This window comes from Echiichthys vipera (assembly GCF_963691815.1).
Source record: "Echiichthys vipera genome assembly, chromosome: 20".
Classification (NCBI taxonomy): Eukaryota; Metazoa; Chordata; class Actinopteri; order Perciformes; family Trachinidae; genus Echiichthys; species Echiichthys vipera.
In genome coordinates this window covers 26,156,560-26,172,592 of record NC_139845.1, presented here as the reverse complement: position 1 = coordinate 26,172,592, position 16,033 = coordinate 26,156,560, and the positions used below count along the sequence as shown (strand labels likewise).

The 16,033-nt window shown below is 43.6% G+C and overlaps 1 protein-coding gene across 1 annotated transcript in view; it reads left to right on the top strand.

Moving 5' to 3' along the window:
• Window positions 1–1,391: 1,391 nt before the first annotated feature.
• The window catches only part of LOC310963006 (protein bicaudal D homolog 1-like), a gene marked incomplete at its 3' end in the record, with an annotated part of 67,372 nt that continues 52,730 nt past the window's right edge, over window positions 1,392–16,033 (top strand). Inside the window, exon 1 of the mRNA XM_083935636.1 lies at window positions 1,392–1,628. Within this exon, the coding sequence (XP_083791762.1) occupies window positions 1,395–1,628 (234 nt within the window). The 5' untranslated portion in view covers window positions 1,392–1,394. The remainder of the gene's footprint in view (window positions 1,629–16,033) is intronic.

The following is a 16,033-nucleotide window of genomic DNA, read 5'->3' as shown; positions in this document are numbered from 1 at the left end:
TGAAATGTTTACCATATGTATTGAATGTTTGTCGCCATGTTTGTTCTTTGTTGGGTCTTGGGGTTTGCTGTGTGGGCTGCGCAGTTCAACCTGGAGCAGAGGGACATGGGGTTAAATGTGCAGATGAAATGTGTTAGTTGCTTAATTGAGAAGCAAATAATGGGCAATGTGTTGCTCCATAAGTGTGTGGGGAATAAATAAAGAGTGTTGTGTACTCACCAGTCTGTTGTCTTCAGGGTGTGCAGGCAAAAGGCTTCCCCAGGAAACGGACGCCGCTTATATAGTTCCGGGGGCAGCCAAGTGTAAATTGGTGTGGGGATGGTAAATGTGTGCATTGTATTTTAGAGGAGGTAATATGAAGTGTATTGGTGTATTTTCTATTAGTGGATGTAGAATAGGATGTATATAGGTCACAGTGTATACAGAAATAAAAACAATGGTGGGTTAAACATGTTTTAGGCAGGGGATCCCGGGGAATGGATTCTTCCAAGTTAATGGGTTGACACCCTATAAATAGGCGCCATTTTGGCAACCTGGGGTTCTTTTGGTTGGTGACACTGATGTGCCTGTACTGTTTGCCAAGAGGGATGAATAAAAGAACTGCCTTGGTGACCCACCTCAAACCTTGCCTGTGGATCATTTTTTTTCTAGATCCGCCACTGATGTAAATCATAAATGAGTGTGGTCTTTTCCTACTCCGTATGTAAAGTGTACAGAGGTAACTTTTGTCATGAATTGGCATTGTATATAATACAAAATTTAAAAAATTTAAAATGTCCACTGGTGTGAAAGAAGACATGATAACGGAGAAAAATAGTTCAAAATTTCAAAAGTGACCAGTGCATGAAGAAAAAATGTTTGTGCCTGCGGTGTCTCACACGGACAAACATTACAAACGCTGACATGTTTTTGATAGAATAGTAAAGTGCACAGTTGGTCTGTAGTCCAGTGAGGCGGGGCTGCTGGTAGCCTATTGTGTGTTTGACTGTGTGAGGCAGAGGATCCCAGCCCTGAGCCTGCAGCAGGATGACAGAGCGGAGCGGCTGCGGGCAGAGATGGCGTCCTGATGCCGGTGAATAAGCAGAAAAACAAGAGAGGGAGGAGAAGGATGCGGGCCATGGAAGATGGGCGGCTGCATCATTTAGAGCATCACATGGCAGAAGAGTTTCTCTGGTAGGGAGGACAACGCTTCAAGCATATTTAAGGTTGTAGGCTGTTTTACATTGTGACTTATTTCTTTGGTTTCTTTTTGACATGAGATCTGAAGCAGCGGTGTGAATCTTCTGCGGGGAGTCGGTGGAGGTTTGGTTGTCTGCCACATCTGTTTTTCCCTCCGTCCGGGCTCTCTGCTCATCCGACGCAGGGAGGAGAAGCCAGAGGGAGGGAGAAGAGCGATGGCTGCCGGTGGAGCAGGATGCGGGGACACGGTGGAGCAGTGCCGGGCCGAGGTGGAGCGCCTGACCCGTGAGCTGGCGGAGGCCAACCGCGAGAAGATCCGGGCAGCGGAGTGCGGTCTGGTGGTTCTGGAGGAGAACCAGAGCCTGAAGCAGCAGTACGCCGACCTGGAGGCCGAGCAGGAAACGCTGAGGCTGGAGCTGGAGCAGCTGCAGGAGGTGGGCTCAGCAGGGGTATGGCTCGTTAAGAAGTAAAGCAGCATAACCTCCTTACTAATTACAGTCTGGCGTTACATTCGCTCCTTTCCAGGAGATGGTATCACTTCATATTCCTTCTACATGAGCATCACTTCCTATTTCATGCTTACCTATGGATCTGAATGTAGGCTACCTGTAGTTACACCTGCTGGACAGCTAACAGTACACAGGCCAGTGGCGTGAACAGATCTTTTGAAGGAAATGGGCAAAAAAGAAAAAAAGGGGGCACATAAAGCTCGTCCTCGCCTGAGAAGAGGGTACTTTAGCATACGTTTTGGCTGCTAGAGGGCACTTAAGCACACGTTTTGGCTCATAGAGTGCACTTTAGAACACATTTTGATTCCTAGAGAACACTTTAGCACACGTTTTGGCTCATAGAGGGCACTTTAGCACACGTTTTGTTTTCTAGAGGACACTTTAGCACACATTTTGGCTCCTAGAGGACACTTTATCACACGTTTTGACTCCTAGAGAAAACTTTAGCAAATGTTTGAATCCTAGAGGACACTTAAGCAAACGTTTTGGCTCCTAGAGGACACTTTAACAATCACTTTGGCTCCTAGAGGACACTTTAGCACACGTTTTGGCACCAAGAGGACACTTTAATGTACATATTGGCTCCTAGAGGGCACTTTACCACACGTCTAGGCTCCTAGAGGACACTTTAACACCCATTTTAGCTCCTAGGACACTTTAACACACATTTTGGCTACTAGGGGGCACTTTAGCACACACTTTGGCTCCTAGAGGACACTTTAGCACACATTTTGGCTCCTAGAGGGAAGTTAAACACACATTTTGGCTCCTAGAGGACACTTTAGCACACATTCTGGCTGCTAGAGGACACTTTAACACACATTTCGGTTTCTAGAGGACACCTGAACACACATTTGGGCTATACTAACAGTACACAGGCCCAGCTCATTACGTGACTACACTTAGATTCTCTATGAAGACCACATCTAATGCATCAATGCATCTATGCTTCTAATGATGAAGCATAGATTCATGATAATGCATTACTTAACTTATTACCAATACTCTTTATGATAAAGCATGCATTATTATAGATTTTTTAATTTTTAATTTATTTAAACTTTATTTTAGTTTAGTAAGTCCCATTGAGATTGAAAACCTCTTTTTCGAGGGAGTCCTGGCCAAGAGGCAGCAAAAGTTACATTACAGTTACAATATAAATACAACAAATCAAATTATAAAAAACAATTACAAGTAAAGGAGGTCATCTCAAGTGCTCTGTCTGGATTTAAAAGCATTTAAAGAAATCGGTTCATTTGCAGTCTTTTTGCAGCATGTTCCAGGTAGAAGGAGCAGAGTTGACGAAAGTCCTTTTTCCTAGTTCTGTGTGGGCAAATGGAACAGACAGCAACAACTGATCATTTGAACGCAAACCATAAGAATCAACACTTCTGATTAAATTACTGATGTAGGATGGCAGTAGCCCAAGCATGGCCTTGTAAATAAAAGTGCACCAGTGTCCCAGCCTCCTGGTGGACAAAGAAGGCCGTCCCACTGGAGAATACCACTCACAATGATGAGTCAGGGCTCTACAGTTAGTTCTAAACCTCAGAGAAGCCTGACAGATAGCGTCAGTCTGATTGAGATCTTGAGCTGAGGGGTTCATATACATCAGGTCTCCATAATCTAAAATGGATAAAAAGGTTGCAGTGACAAGCGGCTTTTTCACCTCAAAAGAGAAACAACATTTATTTAGGTAGGAGAAACCCGATTTAAGTTTGAGTTTCTTCACAAGATTGTCAATATGGGGCTTGGAGGTGAGGGAGTCATCAAGCAAAACACTGAGGTAATTGTATGTATGAACCACCTCTGTGACATTTCCCTTAAGAGTGGACATTGTGGGGACAGTTTGAGGGACTTTATTATTGTTGAACAGCATTAGTTTAGTCTTGTCAGCGTTGAGGACTAGTTTTAGCTGCAGGAGTGTGTGCTGGACCACATCAGTAGCTTAATGCAGAGATTCAACAGCTTTAGAAGGAGTAGATCCAAAACAGTAAATAACTGTAATTGGCATGAAAATGCATGTTGGCATATAACACATTTAGGTTAATGTATGTACTTTACTTTACTGAACACATATAATGATACAATGACTATTACAGCACATTGTGAGTCCTGACTACAGCTGACTGTTGAGGTGTGTGTGGAGATGAGTTAGGCAGTCATAATGTAATCAGTCAACCTCTAGTTTATAACTAGTCAAGAGCATCCAGAAGACACTTGGACTTATTTGTAAACCTTTATAAGTCACACCTATAATGTTTTATGGCTGTTGATATGGTGCATTATGAGGTATTATGTGTGTTTATGAGTGTTGTCATGAAGCATTATGAATGCATTATAATTTGAATGCCCTCACAATCCACTGCAGAGTTGTAGAAAAGTTTAGTGTTTTGGTAATTCTATTTTTATTAAAATTATGGTATTTTTTTGATGCGTTTTATTACTTAGCCTCTATGTTAGCCTTTACTTTTTCTTATATAGCCAACAGTGAAAAAATAAATCTGGGATGATGTAGGCAAAATGTGATACAATCTGTGATATCAGCAATAAAAAAACAAGTGACATGAATGTTTCTAGTTTAGAAGTCCATTTTTATCTGTTCAAAACGTAAGTCATAATAGTCTACACTTTCCCTTAAAGTGCAATTCAGGTGTAAAATCACCCCAAGTTTTCTTTAGGCAAATACATCAAATAAGCCTTCTAGACATTTTTTTACCGGATATTTCCCGGAGAGTCGCTAACAGCCGGCTGCGGCTAACACTGTCTGGGGACATGGAAAACAGTGTCCAGTACGATGTGGTTGATGAGGGATGGGGAATCCTCCAGAGCAGTCACACAGCGTGTCGCAGTATTCAATGAATCCAGGCCACGGAGAAAAATGTCACTCTGTTGGCAGCATAAACATTCTTCTTCGGTGCCCATGGGCTCACAGTACCCACAGGGACACCAAAAAATGCTAAAACACACCAATGTCTGATGCTGCTCTTACCTGTAGCCCCTTCAACACATGCCCCCACCCCCTTTGCGTGACATTATGGTGCTGCGGGGAAATTCACTGTCTGGGGCTTTTCCAAACCTTTTACATTTATTATTAACTTATGTTTCACCAAACTGACACGAACCGCAAAGTTTGTGTTTTCCCGGAATTGATCATCAATGGGCTCCTTCCTTTTGGATTGACTTTGGTAATCCACTTGAATGGTCTTTACTATGTGAGGAGCTAGTACAGGGGCCAGTAGGTAAGTCTTTAAAACACTTCACTAACTATGTTGTTGGCGCTTACTTTTATATGTAGGCACTCTTGTCATGCTACTGCAGAGGCTTGCTGTTATTTATTTGAATGCCTTCACTGTACTGCCCCAAGCTAATCAGTGTTAGCCACGTCCGACTGTTAGCAACTCTCCGGGATCTCTCCGTTAATAGTTGTTACAGCCTTACACGTTGTTACTGTTTCGATGGCTTATTTGATTAATGTAAGTGCAGAAAAAGACCATGGGATGATTTTACGCCAGAATTACACTTTAATATTAAGAGAGGTTGACATCACTGACACCTTCTTGTCTCTCACACTGTGCTGTTTAGAAGTTGTAACCAAGCAAGATTGAATTGCAATGGTCATGGGAATTTTCTGAGAGCGGCTCATCATTCTTTTGAAATACTATTTATCTGCTATTTATATGCTCCTGCCTGTCCCCCATATTAGATATAATTGTCAATGGTGTGTTTCCAGTGTAACAGCTGTCAGTTTACTGTCTATTTAGAAACAAATATGTTTCTTGTTTTTGTTGTCAGTATGTTGTATCGTTCCAATAAGTGGCAGATTTTTCATTTTCTTTAGTTATAAGTTGCTTGGGTCTGATCTTCGGAGTGAAAGTGTAACTGCTCTGAGGCTGCCTGGGGTTTGTGATGTCAGAAGATGAAAGGTCAGCCAGCCTCAGGACCTGTTGGCTGGGTTGGCGAGAGCTTTATAATGGTAACAGGCAGGGTCACTCTTTTTAATATAGCTCCAAAATTTGCTGTATCTTTTCTCAATACTTATAAGTTCAATTCATTTTAATTCAATTTTATTTACAGTGCCAAATCATAACAAAAGTTATCTCAGGACACTTTACAGAGTAGGTAAAGACCACACTGTGACTTATTTATGATTTACATAGGCAAGGCAAGGCAACTTTATTTGTATAGCACTTTTCATACACAAGGCAGACTCAAAGTGCTTCACAGCACAACATGTCATGAATTAAAATGCATTACAGAAAGACAGAGAATAAAAACATAGACAATAAAAAAAAACAGTGTGGACGTTAAAAGTGCAAAGATTTAGCAGAAAGCTAAGGTGAACATAAAAGTTTTCAGTCTAGTTTTAAAAGTGGTCAGAGTGGGTGAAAGTCTTACATCTTCAGGAAGTTTATTCCAGCTGTTTGTTGCATAATGACTGAAAGATGCTTTCCCTTGATTTGAGTTTACTCTGCGAATCACTAACAGATTGGCCTCAGAGGATCTTAGTGATCTAGAAGGCTTATGTAGTGGGAGAATATCAGTGATATACTTCGGCCCTAGACCATGTAGTGATTTATATGTGAGCAGGAGGATTTTGAAATCAATTCTCTGACGTACAGGAAGCCAGTGTAATGATTTAAGAATTGGTGTGTGTGCTCACATTTTTTGGTCTTTGTTAGAACTCTAGCAGCAGTGTTCTGAACAAGCTGTAGCTGCCTCACAGTTTTTTTGGGAAGACCTGCAAGGAGACATTACAGTAGTCTAGCCTACTGGTAATAAAGGCATGGACAAGTTTTTCTAGGTCTTGAGCTGACATGAGCCCTCTAAGTCTTGTTACATTTTTAAGGTGATAGTAGGCCGATTTTGTTACTGATTTGATGTGACTGTCGAAATGTAAATCAGAATCCATAATAACCCCAAGATTTCTGGCTTTATTTGAGGTTTTCAGAGACAGTGATTGAAGGTGTTGGATGACTTTAAACCTTTCTTTCTTAGCACCAAAAACAATTCTCAGTTTTATCCTCATTTAGTTGAAGGAAATTTTGGCACATCCAGTGTTTGACTTGCTCAATCCGCTGGCACAGAAGATCTATGGGCGATAGTCATTTGGTGATAGCGCTGCATAGATTTGGGTGTCATCGGCATAGCAATGGTGGTCAATGTTATTATTTTGCATGATTTGTCCTAGTGGGAGCATATAGATGTTAAATAAAGACGGCCCCAAGATTGAACCTTGGGGGACTCCACACGTTGCGTTGGTTTGTTCTGATACAAAGTCGCCAATGGAAACAAAATAGTTCCTATCTTGTAGATATGACTTGAACCAGTTTAAGTCTGTGCCTGAGAGCCCCACCCAGTTTTCCAACCTGTCCAAAAGTATTGAGTGGTCGACAGTGTCAAATGCAGCACTGAGGTCCAATAGCATTAATACTGAAGTTTTGCCAGAGTCTGTGTTAAGACGGATGTCATTTATAACTTTAATAAGGGCCGTCTCGGTGCTATGAAGAGGTTGAAATCCTGACTGGAGGTTGTTGTGGCAGCCAGTAGAAGCCAAGAAGTGATTTAGTTGTTGGAGTACAATTTCTTTTACTTATGAATGGTACATTTGGAATTGGTCTGTAGTTGTTGATAATAGAGGCATCTAGGCTCCGCTTTTTTAGAAGATGTTTAATGATTGCAGTTTTGAAGGCCTTTGCGAAATTGCCCGATCGAATAGATTTATTAACTATTTGCAATACGTCTGTTGAAGGGCAGTCAAAAACATTCTTAAAGAAGTTGGTAGGTAAAGCATCAAGACAGCAGGTGGTTGGCTTTAGATCTTTCACTGTTTCCACTAGAGTTTATGTCTATGGCATTAAAGCTTGCCATCATTGCTGTGTTATTTTGGCCTAAACGGGGTGGTGACCCAACTTTTTTGTTTGAGATATTGATGGCACGTCTCATGCCTTAAATTTTATCAGTATAAAAGAATGAAAACTCATTGCATTTCTGTGTGGAATGGAGTTTGGCTGATTGTGTTGGGGGGTTGGTCAGTCTGTCGACAGTTGCAAAAAGGGTTTTGGCCTCATTAGTGTTGCTGTTTATGATATCGGTTTCTCTAGCACCTTTTAAGATTAAATTGTAGGCCTGGAGCCTCTCTTTATAGATGTCATGGTGAATATGAAGTTTTGTATTTCGCCAGATTCGTTCAGCCTTCCTGCACTCTCTTCTCTGGGCTGTTACAACAGCAGCTTTTCTCCAGGGTGCCTTTTGCTTACCAGAAATCGTTTTAACTGTAACAGGTGCAATGACATCTATGATATTCACAATTTTGGAATTAAAGTTGTTTACAAGATCATCAGCATGGCATGGGTTTAGAGGTGGTAGCGAGGAGATGGCATTCTTAAAGAGTACATTAGCATGTTCATTGATGTAGCGCTTTTGGACATTCTTTGATTCTGGGTTTGTGAAGCAGGCCTTCGTGGAGGGAGGGGGGGGTGAGAAGGGGGTGCCACTGAGATGACGCTGAGGGGGGGGGGGGGGGTCGCTGAGGTCGGTCAATGGGGGTAAAAATAGAAGTTGGGTGGGGGTAGCTCCCGGAACTCCAAGGGGGAGAAGGGGGGAGAAAGGCTTACTTGAGGAATGGAGAAGGATGGAGACCTGGATGGAGGCTTGGGGGGGTGTGGGGGAGGTGTCTGGTGTCTCATGGTCAGCACTCTCCTTTTGCAATGGCAGTCCTCCTTCGACGTTCATGATAAGCTGTGTTGTGTCTTCCTTTTTCGTTGGTTCCTCTTGTCTCTTGTCCTTTGCAGTGATGATAGATGGATGACGGAGGAAGTAAGACATGTTGGTCATGAAAAGCTTTACTCCCAGCTTATTTAGACAAAGTCCGTCTGCCTTAAAAAGATGCCTGCGGTCCCAGAAAAAGCTAAAATTGTCAATAAAATGCATTTAACGAGCAAGAAAAGCGCTGGAGAGCCACTCATTCAGCGAGTAAAGTCGACTGAATCTCACTGCTCCTCTCCCGATCGGGGGTAGAGGACCGCTGACAAACAGCATTCACAGCCCTTACTGTTTCAAAGAGTTTATTGGAGTGCTCTCTCAGCTCCCTTGATTGTTGTTTTTCAATGTCATTAAAACCAATGTGCAGAATGAAATTTTTCACATTTGGGTGTGCAGCCACAATTTCCAGGATTCTTTTTTCCAAGTCAGTTACGTATCCTTCGGAAAGCAGAGTACTTTGGTGTTATTATTGCGTTTCATATCTTTTACAGAAAAGTCACCCACAATCAGATTTTCAGGCCCACTTGTTAGCTTTCTCTGTGGTTTTAAGTTAGCAGGTCTTACCCTGCTGTTTGGTGATGGTGGGTTATTCAGGCAATCAGAGGGGGATCCATTGTCCGGCAACAGTGGAGCAAACCTGTTCTTTAGTTGAACGCTTGCTGGGGAGGTTTCTTGGTACTTTCCCTCTTCTCAGCCGTCCGCTGCTGTGTCCTATGTGGCAGTGGAGTTGATGAAGCGCTATGCCTGGATGGAGATGGTAGCGCAGGCCAACCGGTCAGATCAGAGATATCGGGGCGCTGGGTCCTCCCAGTTATCCGTTCTCCCTTGACGCAGGGAGGTGGTCTTCTCTTTGGCTTTGCACCAAGTGTGTTCCAGGGAGGATTATCGCTGGTAGATTTATTACCCTGTACAGGGACCTCCCGTTTCCTCGTAGCTTCATCATTGCTAGTTAGCTGGGTTCTGGCATGCCCCTGTCCACTGTTTTCAGTCAGTGCTAGAGTGGTATTGTTTCCACAATATCCATTTACTTCTATATACACTTCTAACCGAATAATTTTTGTTTCCGACAGTAAAATCTTCTGTAATAGTTTGTGGTAATATTCCGTAGAGAAGGGAGGCATCTTCTGCTGATTACCTTTAGCACTGTAGCACAGGCTCAGGCTTATCTTGAATGGTAGGCCTCCCTGCCTAGCGTTGAGGAAGTCGGAAAAATATTGAAAAATGCCTCTGGTTTAGAAATATAATCCCACTGGTTTTGTAAGTATCCAGGAGCTGTTGCTCTTTGTTTCTTATTGAGAAGAAGCAAATAGTAGCAGATAGTAGCAAAAAATGCAAGCAAAGGCGAGAGCAAGCAGAAAAGCGTCCGCACTGTAGCAAAGCAGGAAGATGTCAGACCCAACAATTCCCCCGTAGTGAACGGTGGCAACAACTCTATGGAGGACGGATATCTCTCTTGACCGGTTGGGGAGGAAGAAAGAGAGAAAAAACAGACAGATGGACAGAGAGAGACAAGGACAGACACCAAAACAGAGACAGACACACTTCCAGAGATGCAAGCAACCAAAGAGTAACAGTAACTACAAAAATATCTATAGTTATAGATATATGACTTGTATTGTATTTGGAAGTTAATACAGCAGAATAGTAGAAAGAAGCACAGCTAAGGTGATAGAATATGACAATGATAATTCATGGTGGAAAATATGATCAATGAGTAGTGGCAATAGCAGCTACGATACAGCAAGACATACCACTGATGGTGTTTTTATGGTTAAACATTTTATAGTTTATTAGACTAGTGATAGTATATATGACTAATGTTATAGTAGCAGGAAGCGTCATGCAGGACCACAGCAGCAGGCACCACCACGATCAGCAGAGACCTGCGAGACGACAAAGCACAAACAACTCCGGGGAAGAATTTAAATTAGTAACATGCATTGATGAGACATGAATGATACAAACAGAAAGGAGAGAAGCTCAGAGTATCAGGAAAAGGATTATCCCCCGGAAGACTAGGACTATAGCAGCATCATTAAGCAGAACAAAATCATTTTAAAAATAACATTGTTAAGAGACATTAACTTTACCAGAACATGAGCTGGACACATTAACTTTACCAGAACATGAGCTGGACACACTAACTTTACCAGAACATGAGCTGGAGACATTAACTTTACCAGAACATGAGCTGGAGACATTAACTTTAAAAGAACATGAGCTGCAGACAATAACTTTACCAGAACATGAGCTGGAGACATTAACTTTACCAGAACATGAGCTGGTGTTTACAAGTATGCTGATCAACAACACCAGTTATAAATTATCTATTTTAAGTCAGTCAGGACTGGTAATATAATCATAGCATGTACATTTTCTGTCAATAATTTATAATATCTATTATAGTTTATATCAGTAGAAAAAGGTCTGGTTAGAGCACAGACCACCACCAGGTCTGGGTCATTTGTGTTGTACTTTTGATGCACTATTGTTTGAACTTTATCAACATGAAATGCAAATGGAAATTTTCCCTTTGTGGGATGACTAAAGGATTATCTTATTTTATGAAGTGAACATTTCAAGTAGCTGTAAAGCTCAGCAAATTTTACTAAATATTATTTTGACTTTTTATTTTTGCAAATTTGTTTTAATTAAATTTTGCAGACAATCAAACAAGAACAAGTATAACAGTTGTTCATTGTATCAACGTGTCTGCCTTAAGGTGAAAAACAGGAACAAAAACAAAAAACCCCAACATAAATCCAACTATCCCTCCCAACAACTCATGTCAGACCTGGTCATAGTAACAAACTAAATAATTGAATAACATACAACATAAGTAGATAAATAGGTTACAATGAAACCAAATAGAGTAAAAACTATCGCTAAAGGAAAAAATAAATACAGTAATTCAAGAAAAAGAAAAGGAAAAAATTAAAAATTAATTAATTTTAAAATAAAGGAAGGGGGGGGGTCTCTCCTTTCAAGCACTAGGAAGTGTCCTAAGCATCCTCAGGACTAACAGTAAGACTATATAAGACAGTAAGACCAACCGTGGGTCCCAGGTTTTGTGGAATGCTGTCAAAGATCCCCTCTGTGAAAACCTTAACCTTTCTAACCGTAGACATTGTAAAATTTCACATATCCAACTATTATAAGTCGGTGAAGAAATGTGTTTCCATTTTAGGAGAATGCTATGCCTGGCGAGCAGGGTGGTAAAGGCCACAACACGTTGTGTAGTAATGGGCAGTCAGGGATTTGGTTCCAAATTTGTGTTAAGAGCCTGTTTGAGGGTTTGAAATATATCGGACCAAAGATCAGCAAGCTTCGGGCACGCCAGAACATGTGTGTGATCGGCTGGGGACTGCTTACAGTGGTTACAAGCATCCCTTTGACTAGGGTATATCTTAGCCAATTTAGCGTTGGTCAAATGGGCTCTATGAAGCACCTTCCACTGTAATAGGCTGTGTCTGGCACAAATCGAGGATGAGTGGACCAGTTTTAGAATGTCCCTCCACTGGTCAGTAATGTCTATCCCCAAATACTGATTGATGAACTTCACCAACAACCTATCAGATCTGGCGTGGCCACTGAGATTTCATTCCTAAAATCACCAAAGTTTCACAGAAAGGTAGTGTGGTTTAAAGCAGCATTGGGAGGGGATGCATTTGTGGGGATGACGAATGGATTGGTGATTAAAAATGCAGCGTGTGCATTCATGGAGGCTAAAAACAGAATGGGACAATGTCTGGTGTTCATAGATTATGCTCCTTTGTAGATAATGGGGAAGAAAAACCACAACAGCAGCAAAATCAAAGAGTGGAAATTTATTCTGAGCCAAGGAGAAGTTATCATTTCAAATATTTTTGAGACGGATTCAACTTCACGGTCGTTTCTTTAGAAAGTGTAGTTTGAAGTTGTGTGTGTTGTATTGTGTTGTATTGTGTGTGTGTGTGTGTGTGTGTGTGGGGGGGGGTGTTCAGGGGAGGCTGTCAAGAGTGGGGAGGGGGATGGTCAGAGGGGTCAGGAGTTGAGGAGCTGGACAGCCCTGGGGATGAAGGTTGCTCTTCTCCTCTGTGTCCTGCAGCAGGGACAGCGAAGATGGCGTCCTGAGGGGAGCCACTCGAACGCTGAGAAGAGAGCATGAGAGGGGTCCTGCATGATCCGACCAGCTAACCTGAGTGTCTGCTGCTGATGGATGGTCGACAGAGTTCTAACAGGATAATACTTTCCCTGATACCTCCATTCGAGAGATCGGTGGTTCGATCCCCAGCTCCCCCGGTCCACATGTTGAAGTGTCCTTGAGCCAGACACAGAACCCCAAATTTCTCCCTGTGCTGCGCATGGGTGTGTGAATGTGGTGTGAATAGTTAGATTAGATTGTATATAGATGTCCACTACCATCTGTGGTAATGTCTTTGTGAATGGTTGAATGTGATAAGTAGTCTGAAAGCGCCTTGAGTAGTCAGAAGACTAGAAAGGCGCTATAGAAGTACAAGACCATTTACCAAGTCCAAGTGTGTCTGTCTTTGTCTCTCTCTGTCCATCTGTCTCTCTTTGTTCTCTCCTTTTTCTTCCTCCCCAACCGGTGCAGACAGATGTCCGTCCTCTGACTTGCATTTTTCCAATAGCACCTGAATGTTCTTTGAAAAAGGTCTCTGAAGGAGCTAGTGATAAACCCCCCAAAATACTTGAACCCCTCGTCAGCTGTTTTAAAGGGGAATATGGATTGTGGAAGTGATCTCGCCAAGTTGTTGACAAAAAATGACTCACTCTTCTGAATATTCAACTTATACACCGATAGGATCCAGAATTAATCAAACTGGGGGGAGGGAGGATGTGGGGTTTGAAATAATTATGAGGAGGTCATCGGCATATAAGGAGAGTTTGTGGACTAGACCAAAACGAGTGATGCCTTCAAATTCATTCTGGTTTCTTAGCCGGATGGCTAATGGCTCTTCTTTTATCTTCTGATGTTAAATGTACTTAAGTACACACTCATCACTCATCTTCAACCGCCTATCTGGGGTCGGGTTCCGGGGGCAACAGCTCAAGCAAGGGACCTCAAACTTCCCTTTCCCCGGCCACATTAACCAACTCTAACTAGGGGATCCCGAGGCGTTCCCAGGCCAGTGTGGAGATATAATCTCTCCACCTAGTCCTTGGTCTTCCCCGAGGCCTCCTCCCAGCTGGATGTGCCTGGAACACCTCCCCAGGGAGGCGCCCAGGGGGCATCCTTACTAGATGCCCGAACCACCTCAACTGGCTCCTTTCAATGCAAAGGAGCAGTGGCTCTACTCTGAGTTCCTCACGGGTGGCTGACCTTCTCACCCTATGTCTAAGGGAGACTCCAGCCACCCTCCTGAGAAAACCCATTTTGGCCACTTGTACCCGCGGCCTCGTTCTTTCGGTCATGACCCAGCTTTCATGACCATAGGTGAGGGTAGGAACGAAGATTGACCGGTAGATTGAGAGCTTTGCCTTCCGGTTCAGCTTTGGGTGTACCGATATTGGATGGCCCACAGAAGTGACCCCCTCACCCCATACTCCCGCAGCACCTCCCATAGTACCTCCCACAGCAGAGGTTACAGCCCTTCTGGCCTGTCGGTACCTTGCATCTGCCTCCGGAGTCTTCTGGGATAACATATCCCGGAAGGCCTCCTTCTTCAGTCGGACAGCTTCCCTGACCCCCGGTGTCCACTACGGTGTTCGAGGGTTACTACCCCTTGAGGCACCTAAGACCTTGAGGCCACAGCTTACTGCTGCAGCTTCAGCAATGGAAGCTTTAAACATTGCCCACTCCAGTTCAATGCCCCCAACCTCCACAGGGATGCCAGAAAAGCTCCGCCGGAGGTGTGAGTTGAATATCTCTCGGACAGGGGCATCTTCCAGACGTTCCCAGTTCACCCGCACTACTCGTTTGGGCTTACCTGGTCTGTCCAGAATCTTCCCCCATCCCCTGACCCAACTCATCACCAGATGGTGATCAGTTGATAGCTCTGCCCATCTCTTCACTCGAGTTTTCAAAACATACAGCCTCAGATCAAATAATACTATACACTTATGAGCATGATGTTAATTATAGACAATCCGTGACTAGCACAGAAGTCTGATAACACACCACTTCTCGGATTTAGATCAGGGAGGCCGTTCCTCCCAATCAAGCCTCTCCAGGTGTCTCCATCATTACCCACCTGGGCGTTGAAATCTCCCAGCAGAACTATGGAGTCCCCTACTGGAGCCCCATGATTCCATTCAGGGTCTCCAAGAAGGCTGAATACTCTGAACTGCTGTTCGGTGCATATGCACAAACAACAGTCAGAGTCCCCCCCCCCTATCACCCGCAGGCGTAAGGAGGCGACCCTCTCGTCCACCGGGGTAAACTCCAACACCGCAGCGCTCAGCCTGGGGGTTTGAGTATCCCTACACTCCCCTGGCGCCTCACACCCTGGGCAACTCCAGAGAAGAATAAGGTCCAACCCCTATCCGAGACTGTGTGTGGACGTAAGCCCCACCAGATCTAACTGGTAGCGTTCCACCTCCCGCACAAGCTCCGGCTCCTTCCCCCACAGAGAAGGGACATTCCACGTCCAGAGAGCCAGCCTCTGCTGCCCGTGTCTGGTCCGTCGACGCCCCTCACCTTAACTGCCACCCATGCAGCAGCGCACCTGACCCCAGCGGCTCCCCCTGTGAGTGGTGGGCCCACAGGATGGAGAGGGGGCTGGTGCCACCTCACTTTTTCGGGGCTGTGCCCGGCCGGGCTCCGTGGCAAACCCATCTGGGCCTGGCTCCAGTTCCCAGAGAGGTTCTTAAGTACATTTCAAAGTAAAACTTTCATTATAACTTTATCGTGGCTTATTTAGAGTAAAACATAGAGATGACATCAACAAAGACAAAAGAAGAAACAATTCTCATTTTTGTGTAAAAATAGATAAATAAATAAAAAATGTAGTTGGTGTGACAGTGGTATCAGAGGCCAATGAGATTATAGATGAGAAAACAGAAAACATCACCTGGAATATAAGAAATGATTCATCAAGATCAGGAGCTTTTCTTTTCCTCCGGTAGGTAGAATCATTCACTGCAATGTACGAAAAGAAGAAGAAGAATTCCTTTATTAGTCCCGCGAATGGGGAAATTCAATTTCACTCTATTACTTTTCATTTTGCACACACAGGCCCGAAATACACACACATGCACAGACAGGACCTATATACATGCAACCAATGGAGAGATGATAGAGCGAGGGGGCTGCCAGTGACCGGCGCCCCGAGCAGTTGGGGGTTTGGTGCCTTAGTCAACAGCACCTCGGCAGTGCCCAGGAGATGAACTGGCACCTCTCCAGCCACCAGTCCACACTCCATTCCCAGCCCAGTTACCTATGGACTGAGCTACTACCGCCCCTAAATCCTCTCTTGCACACAGGTGTGTAACGTTAACGATATCTTTACCCCGTTTACTGAGTTAAAGTATATATTTTATTTAGGACATGTAGTGGAGTAAAAGTGAAAGTTATTAACTAATTTCAATTCAGTACAGTAACAACGTATTTGTACTTCATTGCATTACAGCGTTGGTCA